Here is a 17,169-nt window from a genome sequence, read left to right on the forward strand (position 1 = left end):
CACACAGTCACTGAGGAGCAGGAGAGTGATGCAACGTTGTGCCTGAGTTAAGACAAGAGAAAGGACAACACTGTCCAGAGAGCAAGTCCATGCAAACAACTTGGATTTTATCAAAGTGATTAATTCTTTTTCTCACTGAATGACTAAATCCTTCCACGCTGACCAAAGGCAGATGAACGTGAGCAGCAGGGACAGATCTTTGGTTCTGTGCTGCCCCCAGCTGTCCTTAATATAATCCTGAACTCAGAGAGAAAGGTTCAGAGGTGATGGTCAAGGGCAGCACTACTGCAAAGTCAGATTAGAGCAAATATAATTTGCATAATGAGTATTTTCTCAGGATCAAACCCTACCTGTATATTGGAGTCACAGCACGAGCTTTGGCTCTCACCAAGCCCCGCTGCCAAGAGATGGAGCTTCCTCTCCACACCCTCAATTTAAAAGGTACCACCCCCCCCTTCCACTAGAAACATTGATGAGATTGCTCCTCATCTCCTGCAGGCAGAGTGAGATTCATTTAATTGAATTGATTAGCTCTTTAGGCTACATTGGGTGATTCTGCCCAGCAGAGTTTCCCTGTGGTGACAATTCTCTGGGAGTTTAGATGAGCAGTTGGCCTTTGGAACTCTGAGCTTCCCTTTGAGATCTGCCCTGCAGGAAAACCAGGGGTGCTGTGCAACCTAAAGCTTCATTTTTGGTGCCTTCCAGCTGATATTTGCCACAAGTTTCAGGGTGTAATCACATGTTTGATCAAGCCTTGTGCCCCATCTGTGTCACTCCAGAACAGGACTTGAGGTTCACCACTGAACATAGACAGGTTTGAGGATTAACATGAAACCAGACAGTTCCATGTGGCTTTTTTTGCCAAAACCTTCCCTCAAGCAGATCCCAGAGAGGATTAGGTACCTACTCAGAGATTTTTTCTAAAAGCCAGGCCCATCTTGGCAGCTGAGCTGTGCCAGGGCTGGCAGCACCTCTCCTGGATCCTCTCTGCCCAGCTGGGACAGGAGCAGTGCCCTCAGAGGGCTGTGGCTTTGTTTCAGCACAAAATTGCTCAAACATCTGCAGTGTTGCTTGAAGGAACTTTGACAGAGCCCTAAAACAGGCTGGGAGCATTCCAGTCACCAACTGCATCTGTGCTGGGAGAAACCATAAGAAAGGCTGGAATCCTGCTTAGGAAAACCAGGCAGCAGTTAAGGAATACTCCAGGGTTGTGCACAACTGTAGGCTGACACTGCTGTGTAAACACGTTAATATTTAATAACATGTTAATATTTTAATAATGTTCAATGCAAAATCACCTTCTCTGGTCTCTGGTATAGTGAGCCAATGTGGTAAATCTGACAGGGAAGTTTTCCAAGAGCTTTTTCAGCCAGGAGAACCAGCATTTCCACAGCAATGGAAGGAAATTCTGGGCCTGGAAGCTGCCAAGGACTCCTGCCAAGCATCTGCAGCTTCACCTCCTCTGGACACAGAGGAGTTCCCAGGTGCCAGCCCAGGACTCCCCTGAGGGAGCTCCAGGAGGTGTTTAGTCCATGTTACAGAATGTGTTGAGCTGGGAGGGACCCACAAGGACCATCAGTCCAACCCTCAGCCCTGCACAGGCCCAGCCCCAAGAGTCCCCCCCTGTGCCCCAGAGGATCAGCCAAACCCTCCTGGAGCTCTGGCAGCCTTGGGGCTGTGCCCACTGCCCTGGGGAGCCTGGGCAGTGCCCAACCACCCTCTGGGGGAAGAATCTTGTCCTGGGATCCAACCTGACCCTGCCCTGGCACAGCTCCAGCCATTCCTGGGTGCTGTCCCTGGTCCCCCAGAGCAGAGCTCAGTCCCTGCCCCTCCTCTGCCCCTGCCCAGGAATTGGAACTGCACTGAGGTCTCCCCTCAGTCTCCTCTGCTCCAGCTGAACACACCAAGTGCCCTCAGTGTCCTCACACGGCTCCAAATCAAGGCCCTGCACCATCTCCCAGGGCTGGGGCCGTGCTGGCAGCCACCCAACACCTCCAGGGTTTGCCCTGGGCAGAGGTGGAGTCCCGGGAGCTCCGTGCAGAGTTTCCTGGAGCAGCTCCCCAGAGCCTGGGCTGTGCTGGGCAGGGCCGTGCCCGTGGAACGTTGGAGGCTCCCCCGGAGGCAGCAGAACGTTGGCCGTGGAACCCCCCAGGAGGTCACAAAGCCAGGCTGTGGTTTCCAGCGTGGGGAAGGTGCTGTGGGCACCACTCCAGCAGTGGCACCGCCGCAGCAGTGGCACTGGAGGCTCTGGTGGCACCTGCAGTGGCAGCAGTGACGATGCAGGGGCGACGGGCCCCCGTCGGCCGCGTCCTCCTGGTGGGGCTGAAAGCCCTGGCAGCCTTTGCAGCCCTGGCAGTGCTGGTGGCCCTGTATGCCCACATCACCACGAGGGGCCACGTGGATAAGCCAGGGCCGTTGGGAGCAGGTAGGTGGGCAGGGAAGGACCCGTACCCAGCACGGCCCCCACGGATCCCACAGGTCCTGTCAGGTCCTGCAGGTCGTCCCTTGAACGTTTCGGTCCCAATCTTCTGTTGATATGAAATTTAACAATCATTTTTTGGGCAGTCGTGCAGCAGAGCAGAGAGGGAACAGGTGGGGCTCAGGGGTGGCCCCAGGGCACTGGGATACACAGATTCCCTGACCCCGAGCTGCTTCCAAGGGTCACTGCAACACCTGCGGGATTGGGGCTGAGTTCAGGGCTGGTGTGAGCTGCAGAAACTCTTTCTCCTGACAGCTCCTGCACTGCTCAGTTTGGATCATGATGGCTCAGGCACCTTCCCACACGGTGCTCCAGAGAGAGAGGGACAGACAGTGTCAAGGAGCCATTCCATGTCCAAACAACAGTCAGATCCAGGGAACTACGAGGAAATAGTTCAGTTGAGCATCTCTGTTCTGTTCCCAAACGTGTCTGGAGGCAATGGAGATGAAGGTTCTGGATCTGGCTCTCCTGGAGGTCACATGGATACGTCCTCCCTCTGGGAACTGCCAGCTCAGAGCCCAACTGTGAGCAAGGTATCTCCTGCAGGTGAGAGAACCCAGCCCTGCCTGTCCTGCTCCACGATCCCCTCCCTGTTCTGGGATTCAGGCAGCACAGGGGGTGCCACAGGGTGTGACAACAGCTCCCCGTGGGGCTCTGGTGTCAGCTGGACCCTGCACTGGAGCTCCCCTGACACCACAGGGGTCACTGGTCAGTCCTGACCCACACCCGGGGCTCCAGAGGGGGAGGGACAGGCAGTACAATGGAACCATCCATGCCTGAACAGCAGGACAGGCAGTGCCATGGAGCCATCCATGGCTGAACAACAGGACAGGCAGTGCCATGGAGCCATCCATGCCTGAACAACAGTCACTGCTGTCACATCCGGGGAACTACATGGAAATATTCCAGTTGAGCATCTCTGTTATGTTCACAGACGTGTCTGGAGGCAGTGGAGATGAAGGTTCTGGATCTGGCTCTCCTGGAGGTCACATGGATACGTCCTCCCTCTGGGAACTGCCAGCTCAGAGCCCAACTGTGAGCGAGGCATCTCCTGCAGGTGAGAGAACCCAGCCCTGCCTGTCCTGCTCCCTGTTCTGGGGTTCAAGCAGCACAGGGGGTGCCCCAGGGTGTGACAACAGCTCCCTGTGGGGCTCTGGTGTCAGCTGTGGGCACAGGGAGAGCTTTCCCAGTCTCAGTCCTGACTGACAGCACAGCCCAGGCGCTGCTTCCACAGTTTGCTGTGGCAGAAATTTTTTATTCTTTCTATTAAGGTCCAAAGAACGGAACTGAACCTGGAGACATTTACTGGCAGTTGGAGGAAACGCTGACTGAGGTCCTGGGTGCCCTGAAGGAGATGCCTGATGGTGGGTAGGGGTGGAGCTGGGAGCTGGGCTTGGGATCCCACTGAGAAACAGGGACTTGGAACTGAACTGATGCACTTTCTCTCTGAAGTTGTGGAGCTCGAGACTGTGGAGGTACCTCAGGAAGGCCATCAGGAGGTGTCATTCCCTGGGGAAAAGCCAAGGGCTGCTCAGCCAACAGGAGGGTCAGGTAATCGCTGTCCCTTGGCTACCCGAGGGGGGAGGATGTGGCCATGCCAGGGACACGCTCTGGGACCCTCTGGGGATGTGGGAGATGCTCCCTGCCCCCCACACCCTGTTCCCAGGGATTTCACAGCTTTGCCCTCTTGGGACCCCGCTCAGCAGATGATGGAAATGTGACTCTGGATCCTGGAACATCCCTCCCACAGCACCTGCATCCCAGAGCATGCCAGGAGGCCCTGGAGGCCCTGGCACAACAGAAGGGATCCCTCCTGGGATCTGAGGGAGTGCAGGGGGACCCTGCACCATCCTCCTGCAGCCTCTGTACCTGAGCCACGCTGAAGCTTTACCCTTCCCTGACTCTTGGCAGTGCCAGCAACTCCCCATGCCAGGCTAGGGGAATGTTTCCCAAACTATCCAAGCAGTGAGCAGCCCTACCAGGGGCCACAGCCTGGAGAGACAAGGCCAGAAAATTGGGGGCAGGCAAGCACTGCTTGTGCTGCAGAAAGGGAAACCATGTGCTCTGTGTGGCCCCCTGAGTCCTGTGCAGGGGCACAGTGTGTCCCCCAGGGTCAGAGATCTCCATCCAGGCAGCACCAGCCAAGCCTGGAAAGGGGAGGTAAGAGAGCACAGGAGGGATTGTGGGCAAATGTGAAGGATGCCCAGGAACAGGGAGCGAGGGCAGACACTGGGAGGAGTGGATTGTGGCCCCTGCAGAGTGTGAGCGAGGCTGAGAGGAGAGATTGAGGCTCAGAGAACACGGACTTGCAAGGCCTTTGGGAGCTCCCTTGGCTTCCACTGCAGCCACGGAAACATTTTCCCCCTAGGATAGTCCCTCCTTCAGAGGTGGCAACAGAGTGGGAAAGGACATTTCCTGGCAGTGTCAGCCCTGCCATGGGATTGCCAGGGGTGAGCAGGACACACTGACGGGCACAGTTGTTCCTCCAGGTGTGGACAAGAGGAGACTGGGCAGGACCAAGCCAAAGGCTGTGGCTGGCAGGGCACACAGAGGAGCAGTGGATGCTGAGACCAGCAGGAAGGTCCTTCTCAGCAACTGCCTGGTGGCCGTGGCCGGGGTGCTCACTGTGCTCTTCCTCTGCCTGGTGGTCCCTGCCTGGGCAAAGGACATCCAAGGGTGAGGGAGGGGTGGGGGGCAAAGGATGTGCTGGGGGGGGCAGGGGTTGCCAAACAAGTCTTGGGTGGCTGTGCCAGCCGTGGGGTGTCTCGAGCTGTGCAGCTCTGGGTGCCCAGCTGGTCACTGCCCAAACTCAGATTCGTGCTGGGAGCTGATGCCCTGTGTTCTGCCCAGAGCTCTCTGTGCCCACAGCTCCCCTGTGCAGCCAGATGCCCACATCCTACAGGGTGCCCATATCCCACAGGGTGTCCACATCCCACAGGGTGTCCACATCCCAAGGGTGCCCATATCCCACGAGGTGTCCACATTCCATGGCGTGCCCATATCCCACAGGGTGTCCACATCCCACAGGGTGCCCACATCCCACGGAATGCCCACATCCCAGGAGTGCCTACATCCCACGGGGTGTCCACATCCCACAGGGTGCCCACATCCCACAGGGTGCCCACATCCCAAGGGTACCCACATCCCACAGGGTGCCCACATCCCACAGGGTGCCCACATTCCACAGGGTGCCCACATCCCATGGGATGCTCACATCCCACAGGGTGCCCACATTCCAAGGGTGCCCATATCCCCCAGGGTGTCCACATCCCAAGGGTGCCCACATCCCAGGGGATGCCCACATCCCACAGGGTATCCACATCCCACAGGGTGCCTACATCTCACAGGATGCCCACATCCCAGGGGTGTCCACATCCCATGAGGTGCCCACATCCCAGGGGTGCCCACATCCCAAGGGTGCCCGTATCCCACAGGGTGCCCACATTCCAAGGGTGCCCACATCCCAAGGGTGCCCACATCCCACAGGGTGCCCACATCCCACGAGGTGTCCACATCTCACGGGGTGTCCACATTCCAGGGATGCTCACATCCCACAGGGTGTCCACATCCCAAGGTTGCCCACATGCCACGGGGTGTCCACATCCCACAGAGTGCTCACATCCCACAGGGTGCCCACATCCCACAGGGTGACCACATGCTATGGGATGCTCACATCCCAAGGGTGCCCACATCCCAGGGGATGCCCACATCCCACAGGGTATCCCCATCCCACAGGGTGCCCACATCCCACAGGGTGCACATATCCCACGGGGTGCCCCATATCCCACGGGGTGTCCACATCCCACGGGGTGCCCACATCCCACAGGGTGCCCACATCCCAGGGGTGCCCACATCCCATGGTGTGCCCAGAGCTGCTCTGCACCCTCACACCCTCCCCACAGCCAGGCCTTGGCAGGGCTCCAGCAGCTCCCTCTCTCCACAGGCACCTGGCAACTTGGAGAGCCCGATTCCGGCCCCTGGGCAGCCGGGAGGAGGTGGAGATTTAGCAGTAGAATAATAGTAAAGAGAATAATAATAAAAAAATAATAATAATAACGATAAGAAGAAGAATAAAAAGAATAAGAATAAAATGAACAGAAGCAGCATAATTGTCTGGGTGGAAGTTGTGGATGGGAAGGAATTCTTGCCCCCTGCTCCATTCTCCAGACACTCTGTCTGGAGCCACATCCAGCTCAGGGGCTCCCAGCACAGGCAAGACCCAGCTCTGTTAGACCAGGCCCAGAAGAGGCTCCAAAATGATCCAACTGCCCCGTGCAGAAACCCCAAGAGAGCTGGGGGTGTCCAGCCTGGAGGAGAGAAGGCTCCAGGAGCCCTTTCAGCACATAAAGGGTTTCTGGGAAAGGTTTAGAGAGTTTTTTCCCAGGCTCTGCCGTGCCAGGCCCAGGGGGAGGGTTTCCCACTGCCAGAGGGCAGGGGCAGATGGGACACAAGGCAGAAATGTTTTAGGGGGAGGGTGGGGAGGCCCTGGCACAGGTTGCCCAGAGAAGCTGTGGCTGCTCCTGCATCCCTGGAAGTGTCCAAGGCCAGGTTGGACAGGGCTTGGAGCAACCTGGGACGGTGGAAGGTGTCCCTGCCCATGGCAGGGGGTGGCACTGGATGAGCTTTGAGGTCCCTTCCAACCCAAACCATTCCATGATTCCGAGATGGTGGGTAGGCAGTGGCAGGAGAAGTTGGTTTTCAAAGCTTTGAGCATTTTTGCTGATTTTTACCAGCAGAAATTGTGTGTATTCATATATTCTCCTTCCTGACACGTTACCTACCTAAATATACATAACTGGGTTAAAAATGTGAAACCTAACAAAACCAGGGCTGAATAACAGAACTGGGTGAACATCTGAACTGCAAATAAATGCTACTCTAAAAGCCAAAAAAAAAAAAACCCACTAGAATTCCCATAAGACACACTGCAACTTGAAATACTGCCTAAAAGCAGGTGCCTCTTTCTCATGTGTAAAAATACACCCTGGATTGACACAGATTCTTCCAGTGAACAGAACTCAGGGCTGTGCTGGAGGTTTGTAAGGCAGGGAGAAGAGACAATGAAATACAGTGGAAAAGATCCATGGCTTGACTTTGGAGGCATTTAATGAATCAATCAGTGCTTAAACTGATTTAACTTTGGAGACATTTAATGAATCAATCAGTGCTTAAAGATCAGTGTGCAAAGGGGCTGAAGGAGCAGAAGTTGGTATTGCAGGTGTGCAAGGGATGGGTTGTGCAAGGGATGAGCTGTGCAATAGAGCAGTGGGTGGTATTTGTTAATTTTGGGGTTTTCCTCTAATAAAAGCCTCCCCAGGGTGGTGGTTGGGAAGCAGAACTACCTGCCCAGGGCAATCCCAGAGCTCACCTCCAGCCTGCTGGAAGAGGGATCCTTGAAATCCCCTCATCCTGGGAAGGTTCTTCCAGATTTTCCCTCCAAACAGCTGGAGAGGGTTGGAATTGTGTCTTTACAAACTGGGGGCTCCCGGGGGGTGTTGGGACTGTGTGGGGGGGGACAGTGAGCACAACTCCAGTGCTGCACCTGCTTTCCACCTCTGCAGGGATCCAAAGGGATTTTAAAAGCTGAAGGATCACAACTCTTCTCTAACAGAGCACTTCAGCAATGCTGGGGGTTCTGCAGAGCAGTGACATGGATGCACTGGAGCACATTAAATGAGCCAGGATAATGTCCATGCTCCTGATATCCACAGGACACGGGATTATATCCAAACCCAGTCCAGATGCTGCTTCAAACTGACTCAGCTTTGGTCAAAAAAATGTTCAACACTGAGCTCTCATCCCCTTTTTAGAGGTTTATTAACACAATCAATGATTATACCTATTAGCACAAGCTGATATCTCATAAGAATAAAGAAATTCCTGGGCAGAATTTTTAGGGTCTGGGGGCTTCTGTCTCTTCTTTTCTCTCTGCCCCTTCTGGGGGCTTCTCTGTTTCACCACATGCTCATCTTCACCCCCTCTGAGCTGGGTTTCAGGGGGGGTTGAGTCAGTAAAATGGTGATTCCAGTTCATTCCCCACAATCCACGGGCTGTCCACTCCAGGGATCCAGTCACGAGGAATATTTAAGCTGCAGCTTTGTCTCTTCCAAGGATTCTGAATTCTCTGATCATCAGCTCCAGGTTTCACTCAGATCTGTCTCTGAGTGACCCCACAGCCACTGGGATCAAAGGAAGGGCATCCTGCAGCCTCACATTTCCAGGTGTTTATGTCAAATATCGAGTATCCCCTGGGACACTTTCCAACAGGAAATTTTCAACATGGAAAGCCTCAGGGTTGGATGGGTTGGTCCCATATCAGTCACCTGCCTCCTTAAAGCTCTGCCCTGGTCCAATGACCCCTCACAGGCTGCTGGGCAGACACTGCTGGAGGCTCAGAAGAAGCTTTGAGCTCTCCAAATGGCAGAACATGAATCCTAAAGAGGAGGATCAGCTCCTGACCTGGATTTGGGCTCAACAGTGAGCCTTTACACTCTCTAAAGAAGCCTTTGGGTTCTCCAAAAGAGGTTCAATTGGTCAATTATAGTCAATTCAGCTTTTTGCCAAGTCTCAAACCAAACCCAACCCGCTCTGTTCTTCCTTGCATGGTCTCACCCCTGCCAGCAGCAGCACTGGGGCTGGGCTTTGGGTTCCTTTGGGAATCTCACACCATGGGAGGCTCCCTGCTCCAGGACAGAGTCCTGGCTGTGCCCTCCAGCCCCCCAGATGGCTTCAGAACAGGACACCTTGACCCCAAAATCCATTAGAGCCGAGGGATCCCTGGAGATCCCCCCTCTGACTTTGCATTCCCAGCAGGGAACAGCCTCTGGAATGGCACCACCTCCAGTCACGTCCCAGTTCTGCCACCTCAGGTGCTGCCCAGCCCGGCCCTGTCACTCCATCCACGGCCACAGCCCCCTGGCCACCACCTCTGTCTTCTTCAGCACGGGGGACCTCAGGGCTGGGGGCCCCTCAGGGAGCAGGGGGGGCACAAACAGGGAGGGCTCGAACCTGTATCCCGCCAAAATGCTCTTCTGGGGCTCCTTCAGCACCGACCAGAAGGCCTCAGGCCGTGGTCTGAGTCCCTGTGCTGGCTCAGGGCCTGGTGCCAGCACGACAGAGACCCTGGAGGTGGAACCCTCAGGCTCCCAGGCCTGGACATTCCATGGCAGGGACACCCTTCCAAGAGCAACTTTCCTCTCTTCTTCTCTTCTGGGAAGAAGTTTCTTTTCTCCTTCTCTTCCGAGGGGATATTTCACTCCTCTTCTGAAACGAGCTTTCTTTTCTCTTCTTCTTCCAGGAGAAACATTCTTTTCTCCTTTTCTTCCAGAATAAACTTTCTTTTCTCCTTTTCTTCCAGGAGAAACTCTCTTTTCTCCTTCTTTTCTGGGACGAACTTTCTTTTCTCCTTCTTTTCCAAGAGAATCTTTTGATACTCCTTCTTTTCCAAGATGAACTTTCTTTTCTCTTTTTCCTCCAGGAGAAACTTTCTTTTCTCCTTCTTTTCCAGGAAGATCTTCCTTTTCTCCTTCTTTTTCAGGAAGATCTTTCTTTTCTCCATCTTTTCCAGGAAGATCATCTTCCTTTTCTCCTTCTCTTTCAGGAAGATCTTCCTTTTCTCCTTCTCTTCCAAGGGAATCTTTTGATGTTCCTTCTCTTCCAAGATTAACTTTCTTTTCTCCTTCTCTTCCAAGAAAATCTTTTGATGCTCCTTCTCTTCCAAGATTAACTTTCTTTTCTCCTTCTTTTCCAAGATGAACTTTCTTTTCTCCTTCTTTTCCAAGAGAATCCTTTGATGTTCCTCTTCCAAGATGAATTTTCTTTTCTCCTTCTCTTCCAAGGGAACTCTTTGATGCTCCTTCTCTTCCAAGATGAACTTTCTTTTCTCCTTCTCTTCCAAGATGAACTTTCTTTTCTCCTTCTCTTCCAAGGGAACTTTTTGATGCTCCTTCTCTTCCAAGATGAACTTTCTTTTCTCCTTCTTTTCCAAGGGAATCTTTTGATGCTCCTCTTCCAAGATGAACTTTCTTTTCTCCTTCTCTTCCAAGAGGATCTTTTGCTTCTCCATCTCCTCCTGCCCTGCCCCTCTGAGTGGTTGTTTCCTCTCCATGGCTCTGCTTTGACCCTTGGCCCTTGGGGGTGGGTTTGCCCTTGGCTTGGTCAGTCCCAGACTGCTTTTTTCCAGCAGCAGCAGCCCCTGGGATCACTGGCAGCTTCCTGGAAGGACACAACAGGCTGGGAGGGGTCTGGGGCCACATCCTGCCCACAGGAATCCCGCTGAGCTGGGACCCTGGGCTGGCACAGGCTGTCCCCATGGGGCTGCAGAGGAGCCAGGCTGTGCCATGGGGGGTCCAGCAGGTCCCTCAGGGGGTTGGTGCTGGGAAGGGGCTCTGGCTGCAGCCCTGAGCCTCCAGTCTCACCTGACCCCAGAGCTGTCCTTCATCTCCTCATCCCCCTCGTGCCAGGGCTGCTTGTCTGCCTTAGTGGTGGAGCCAGAGGGCACAGCCAGGCCAGGAAATCTCCCTGGAATCAGGAAGGAGAGACCTTTGTCAGAAGAGCACAGTTGTGATGGCTCCAGAGGCCTGGCACCCTCCCCAGTGCCAGCACTCCCTGGGCCCCTCTGGTTTGGGGCAGGGGAGCTGGGTGATACCCCTGAGGTGACAGAGCCTCTCTCAAAAGCAGAGGGAACTTCCCAGAGCCTTCAGATCCCCACCCTCCTGCTGTACCCAGGGATGTGCCTCTAGGGCACCTCCCTCCCCAGGGCTCTTGTGGAGCCAGCTGAGGAGAAGAGGCTGTGCTGAGCTGGCACCAAGCTTTGGCACAAGTCAGACCCTTGTGACAATCATCCCTGGGGATTGTCCCATCAGATCCCAGAAGCCAGCTGCCCTGGCTATGGAAGCGAGGTGGGAGCTGCTTTACCTTCCGTGCCTCGCCCGACAGGTGGCAAACTCTTTGTTTGCTTCCCTTTGTCCCCACCAGGGACATCTCTCCAGGCCCTGAGATGGTCCCTGAGCAGTGACAGGGGCAGACTCGCCGGTTCAAACCTGGAGGCAAAGAGGAGGCACAAGAATGAGCCACAGCACCACCAACCCCTGTCACAGGAGAGTTTGGCACCGGCTGCTCTCCCAGGTCAGCTGTGCCCCATCCCTAAGGACTGTCCTGGGAAACAGGAGCACCCAGGAAACAATTCCTAGCCATGATGGGAAAGCAGGTGTCACCTAAAATCCTTGCTGTGCCCCCTCAGGTCTGCTCGTGGGAGTGATGACCGGTCAGACCCAGGTGAGAGGGGCAGCTCTGCGTCCCCACGGCAGCACTGCCCTGCTCGTGAGGACAAACTGCCCCAAACTGCAGCTGAGCCACAGGATCACAGAGTCAACCAGGTTGGAAAAGACCTCTGGGATCATCGAGTCCAACCTGTGACCCAACCCCACCTTGTCCCCCCCACCATGGCACTGATGCCACATCCAGGCTCTGCTTAAACCCCTCCAGGGACGGGGACTCCCCCCCTCCCTGGGCAGCCCATTCCAAGGGCTGATCCCTCTCTCTGGGAAGAACTTCTTCCCCATGGCCAACCTAAACCTGCCCTGGGGCAGCTCCAGGCTGTGCCCTCTTGTCCCACTGCTGGTTGTCTCAGGCAGAGCCTGAAGCTGCCAGAATTCCACACTCACTCGGGAAAGATGAGGATGCGGCTCGTGAACGCCAGGGAAGCAACGGGCACCTCCCGGGACACCACCAGGTCCAGCTGCTGGAGAACCTGCAGCAGGGAAACGTGGAGATGCCAGGACATCCTCAGCATGCCCAAGGCTGGGCACGCTGTATTGGTTTGGTTTAGGCCTTTTCCTGGCATCCAGGTGGAAACTAAGGAAGTACCCATATCCCAGTATTCCATTCTACTCTTTACATAAGCAGAAATGTAAATAGAAGAGGGAAAGAAGTTGGAAAGCAGATCTCTTCCAGCAGAGTTGGAGAAAGCAAGACAACCCCTCTGCAGATGGGTTTCTCATGTGGGAGTGCAGGCCTGTGAGTTTTTGGGAGGCTGTTGCTTCTTCCCAATTTGAGAGGAGAGATCCAGTGGTGTGGGCTTTGCTTTCTTAAGGAAGGTATTAAGATTTTGTTCTGCTAGTTCTTTATTGGCTGAGGATATCTGTTCTTCTGCTTCTTTCTTTTTTTTTTTTTTTTGGGAGGGGGTATTGGGGTTCTTTTTCTTATATGTACATAGTTTTTGTAACTGTATATGAGAGTAAATACATATATATATATATATATATACTGCTTTGATTCTGTTATTTTGGTCTTTTAGTTTTTTTTTTCCTTCCCCTGTGCTCATAAAAAGTGGGAGGAAGCCCTTTTCTTGTGGTCTTGGGCTCTTGGCAAGGAGCTAAGTCCAAACTACCACAGGCACTCAGGACTGGAGGAGCTCAGGGCAGCAGGAGCTCTCCGTGTCTGAGCCCCTGGCCAGGTCAAGGAGGTCCCTCCAGCAGCAGTGCTGAGGGTCTGCCCAAGCAGGGGGGGAAACAAAAGGCTCACCTTGAGTGTAGCCCTGTCCTGGATGTTCTTCCCAGTCATCTTCTCCAGGAAGTCAGGGTAGAACCTCATGTGTGCCCTCCTGCCCTCGATGAGGAGCACGCCCACGTCCCTGAGGATGAAGGCGGCGCTCTCGCCCTTGGCCAGGCAGTGGTACAGCAGGGAGGTGGTGCCCAGGATGCAGCTCTCTGCTTTCCTCCGGGACACAGAGGCCTCCACGGCCACCTCAGCGTATTTGAGAGGCTCCAGTGGCTTATCCCCTGGAAAAGCACCGGAGAGGGGAGGAACTCCTGCAGGATCCGGCCACAGGCGCTTCCCGAGGGCTGTTTGTTGCAGCCATCACCCAGAAAGGCCCTGGGGTCAGACCTGGGGTCAGACCTGCTCCCTTTGCTTCTAGAACAGGAGTGTGATCCAGCAGGGAGCCACTCCCTGTCTTACCAGTCAGGTCAATGTTGTTGTCCATGAGATTGGAGACTCCCCCGAGGTTCCTGGCCAGGTAGAACATCGGCCTCTGGAGAGTCACAGTCCTGTCCCCCACGGGGGTCTCTGTGTGGACCACATCGAAGGAGCCAAGGGTGGGAACTCGGACCCCCTGCAGCAGGAGGGAAAGGCCAAAGGTGGGGACTGGTCAGAGGGAAGAGCTGGGAATGGTTCCATTCAGGGATGGCACCTTGGACAGCTCCCACTGTTCAGAAGCAGGAGCCAGGACAGCGGGAACAGCCCTGGGGAGGAGGTGCCAAGGCCTCTCTTTTCACTTCCCTGCCTAAAAAGCTGTTCTGGGGCGGGGGCAGAGGCAGCTCCAGGGTCTCCAAGGATCAGGATCAGCCCTGTGGTACAACACCCCCTCCCAGAGGTGACACCACCCCTGCACAAACCCCATCTGTCCCTCCGTGGGGACTTTTGGTGGGGGTCTCCTGCTTTCTGAGGAGGGTAAAGGAACTGCAGACCACGCTCCAGGGCCACGGGGACTCCTCACTTCCCTGGGTGGATGAGGAGGGTGCTCAGGAGGGGGGTGTTGTCCAGGAGGGTGCTCAGGAGGGGGGTGTTGTCTGGGAGGGTGCTCAGGAGGTGAGTTTTGTCCAGGAGGGTTCTCAGGAGGTGGATGTTGTCTGGGAGGGTGCTCAGGAGGTGAGGGTTGTCCAGGAGGGTGCTCAGGAGGGGGGTGTTGTCCAAAAGGGTGCTCAGGAGGTGGGGGTTGTCCAGGAGGGTGCTCAGGAGGTGGGTATTGTCCAGGAGGGTTCTCAGAAGGTGGATGTTGTCCAGGAGGGTGCTCAGGAGATGGGGGTTGTCCAAAAGGGTGCTCAGGAGGTGGATGTTGTCTGGGAGGGTGCTCGGGAGGTGAGTGTTGCCCGGGAGGGTGCTCAGAAGGTGGATGTTGTCCAGGAGGGTGCTCAGGAGGTGAGTTTTGTCCAGGAGGGTGCTCAGGAGGCGGATGTTGTCCAGAAGGGTGCTCAGGAGGTGGATGTTGTCCAGGAGGGTGCTCAGGAGGTGAGGGTTGTCCAGGAGGGTGCTCAGGAGGTGGATGTTGTCCAGGAGGGTGCTTAGGAGGTGGATGTTGTCCAGGAGGGTGCTCAGGAGGTGGGTGTTGTCCGGGAGGGTGCTCAGGAGGTGAGGGTTGTCCAGGAGGGTGCTCAGGAGGTGGATGTTTTCCAGGAGGGTGCTCAGGAGGTGAGGGTTGTCCAGGAGGGTGCTCAGGAGGTGGGTGTTGTCTGGGAGGGTGCTCGGGAGGTGACTGTTGCCCAGGAGGGTTCTCAGGAGGTGGGTGTTGTCCAGGAGGGTGTTCAGGAGGTGGATGTTGTCCAGGAGGGTGCTCAGGAGGTGGGTGTTGTCCAGGAGGGTGCTCAGGAGGGGGGTGTTGTCTCACCTTGTGCTGCAGGAGCTGCCGTTGGACGTATCTGGACACTGCACTCCAGACAGCCCTTCGCTCTGGAAAGCAAGGGAAAGCCAAGTTGTTCTCTGCTCCTGCTGGTTCTCAGCCCTCCAGCCCCCCTGGCTGTGGGGTTTTGGGATGGACTGAAGTGCTGGTAATGTCTGAAACATTGGCAAAGTCGTGGAAAGCCTTTTTGTCAATCTGCAAGGAAGCCACTGCCAGTCTGGGACCCCCAAAGCAAAACCCCCTCCCCAGTGTGCGTCCTGGCTGGAATTGGGACTGTGATGAGAACTTGAGATAAGACTGTTGTCCAGTTCTCTCAGGCCTGAGGAGAAGCAAACAAGGCTCATGGGGTGGTGGAGGAGAAGAGTTTGGGTGTGATGGTGAAATCTCTCCACCCCAAACCCAAGGAGTAACCACTCCACTCCCAGAAGATCACGCACACACGGGACATTCACGTGAGAGGCAGCTGAGAAGGGTCACAAACCATCAAGGACCCCCCTGACTCACTCCTGAGCCTTCCCACCACCAGAGGACTGCAGGAGATCCAAGTGATGGAGCAAATCCAGATCCTGTCACAAGAGACTGCAAAGCTTCCCCCCACCCCCAAGGAAGGAGCCTGGACATCTCCTGATGATCTTAATCCACTGGACTCTCTTTTGTGGGACCCTCACCACCAAGAAGACCACAAGATCAAGAGAACCACAAGATGCCCTGGAGTAGTGATATATTTTCTACTTAATCTCTCTCTGTCCTGTTCTTTCTTCCCCTCTGCTTTTTCTTTTTTCTTTCTATTTTTCTTTCTCTGCCTCAGGTTTACTGTTAAATAAAATCCATATCGTTGACTTTGGCATCTGGCCTCACTTGCACCTTAATTCAGCCTTTCTAATAATTTTAATAGCCAGGTGTGTGTGTGTCCTGCTGTCCCCAGGGCTGGGAAGGTGGGTCCTGGTGATGCCCCTGCAGTGCCTGTACCTGTGGGGGTGATGTTGGGCATCATGAAGACAGACTCCATCCCATCCCAAAAGTCCATCTTGGTCTGGCTCACGTTGCCAGTTTGATCCTGAGTGGCCACAGCCATGTTCTCAGTGCCAGAGGTGGTCACCCTGTGGATTGTGTCCTCCAGAGTGCAGATGCCACCACCCCACAGCCCTTTCTGTCCCCATGTGTCACAGACTCAGTGTGACATCACAGTGCCACCAACCTCCCTGGTCAGACTCTTAAAAATAATACTCTGGGCCCTCTGGGCTTTGAACTTTAAAATCATCAGCCTTGGAATTTTGAAGTGTGGGTTTGTAGGCCAAAAGTGGGGGTTTGGACCTCAAATTAACTCGTTGGTCTCCCAGATGTGGCCTTTGGGGGTTTAAAAGTGATGCTGTTCTCCCTGCTTTGGAGGATTTTGTTATATAAATAAGGGGTTGTGCTTGGGAAACTCTGAAGAAATAATCAAAAAATAACCCTTTGGACCTTGGAATTGTGCTTTGGGCTGAAAATTTTGTGGCTGTGCAAGGGATGGGGTGTGCAATAGAGTACAGTCAAGCTAAAACCCACCAGAATTCCCATAAGACACCCCCCAGTTTTGGATACTCAGTAAAAGCAGGTGCAGGTACCTCTTTTTTGTCTGTAAAAATACACCCTGTGTTGGCACAGATTCTTCCAGTGAACACAACTCCGTGTTGTGCTGGAGGTTGGTAAGTCAGGGGGAACAGAGACAATAAAATACAGTGGAAAAGATAAATGGCTTGACTTTGGAGACATTTAATGAATCAATCAGTGCTTAAAGCCCAGGGTGCAAAGAGGCTGAAGGCTGAGAAGTTGATAAATGCTGGGGACTCCTCAGGAACAACCTGAACATGTAACATCAGCTGACAGGATCAAATGGGTTTATGAAGTGAACAATATTGTGATTTGGAGTGACCTCCAGCCTCCCAAATGTTCAATAACAAAACCTTTTTGACACCAAGGAAAGCATGATGGATCTTTTATGGCATTCAGCTGCTGCTGGGGGGACGTCAAAGGCTACATGAGATAGTTTATCTGCCTCCAGTCTGGAGTGATCAGAGGATTGAGGAGGGGATCTGATGCAGTCAGGGCTGCTGCATCTTGGGAAGATAAACTGGACATCAAACCCAGTGATTAAAGAGAACGAGGGCAACCACTAAAGCAGTCTGAGAGGGAAGCAAAAGGAAAGGCTTGTTCAGGGTCAGAGCACAGGGGACGTAAAGAAAATTCCCCAGGGCTGAGGTGACAGCTGAGGACGCTCCTGCAACCTCCAAACACACTGTTTGTCCTTCATGGT

The 17,169-nt window shown here is 54.4% G+C and overlaps 2 protein-coding genes across 4 annotated transcripts; one reads left to right on the plus strand and one right to left on the minus strand.

Annotated features, from left to right (window-relative positions):
* Positions 1–2,130: 2,130 nt before the first annotated feature.
* LOC116799464 lies at positions 2,131–6,504 on the plus strand. Of its 3 annotated transcripts, none has more exons than XM_032712633.1 (7): positions 2,131–2,425; positions 2,915–3,025; positions 3,414–3,536; positions 3,751–3,843; positions 3,932–4,030; positions 4,969–5,155; positions 6,423–6,504. In XM_032712633.1, the coding sequence occupies exons 1-7, from the start codon at positions 2,278–2,280 to the stop codon at positions 6,484–6,486; spliced, it is 825 nt and encodes a 274-aa protein (XP_032568524.1). In that variant the 5' UTR covers positions 2,131–2,277; the 3' UTR covers positions 6,487–6,504. The 3 variants fall into 3 exon arrangements, with proteins under 3 accessions (XP_032568524.1, XP_032568523.1, XP_032568526.1); XM_032712632.1 differs by having other exon boundaries at positions 2,133–2,425; positions 2,735–3,025; XM_032712635.1 differs by lacking the exon at positions 2,915–3,025 and having other exon boundaries at positions 2,133–2,425.
* A 2,865-nt stretch (positions 6,505–9,369) lies between these two features.
* On the minus strand, positions 9,370–15,983 carry LOC116799356 (coiled-coil domain-containing protein 81-like). The gene is made up of 9 exons (XM_032712427.1): positions 15,846–15,983; positions 14,865–14,926; positions 13,439–13,592; positions 13,004–13,260; positions 12,145–12,230; positions 11,396–11,520; positions 10,897–10,999; positions 10,601–10,735; positions 9,370–9,601 (listed from the first exon to the last, which is right to left on the minus strand). Exons 1-9 carry the CDS (start codon positions 15,949–15,951, stop codon positions 9,370–9,372), a joined length of 1,260 nt encoding a protein of 419 aa, XP_032568318.1. The 5' UTR covers positions 15,952–15,983.
* Between the last annotated feature and the right edge of the window lie 1,186 nt (positions 15,984–17,169).

The sequence above is a fragment of the Chiroxiphia lanceolata genome, chromosome 28 (genome assembly GCF_009829145.1).
Source record: "Chiroxiphia lanceolata isolate bChiLan1 chromosome 28, bChiLan1.pri, whole genome shotgun sequence".
NCBI classification, from domain to species: domain Eukaryota; kingdom Metazoa; phylum Chordata; class Aves; order Passeriformes; family Pipridae; genus Chiroxiphia; species Chiroxiphia lanceolata.

Bases quoted from the DNA above. Each gene is read 5' to 3' on its own strand.
- LOC116799464 (XM_032712632.1), top strand. From the start codon at position 2,278: ATGCAGGGGCGACGGGCCCCCGTCGGCCGCGTCCTCCTGGTGGGGCTG. The intron at 3,026-3,413 runs GTGAGAGAACCC...TTATGTTCACAG, and splicing joins GAGCAAGGTATCTCCTGCAG to ACGTGTCTGGAGGCAGTGGA. The intron at 3,844-3,931 runs GTGGGTAGGGGT...TTCTCTCTGAAG, and splicing joins CCTGAAGGAGATGCCTGATG to TTGTGGAGCTCGAGACTGTG.
- LOC116799356 (XM_032712427.1), bottom strand. From the start codon at position 15,951: ATGGCTGTGGCCACTCAGGATCAAACTGGCAACGTGAGCCAGACCAAG. The intron at 14,927-15,845 runs GTACAGGCACTG...CTTGCTTTCCAG, and splicing joins GCCCAACATCACCCCCACAG to AGCGAAGGGCTGTCTGGAGT. The intron at 10,736-10,896 runs GTGAGACTGGAG...TCCTGTGGGCAG, and splicing joins AAGGACAGCTCTGGGGTCAG to GATGTGGCCCCAGACCCCTC.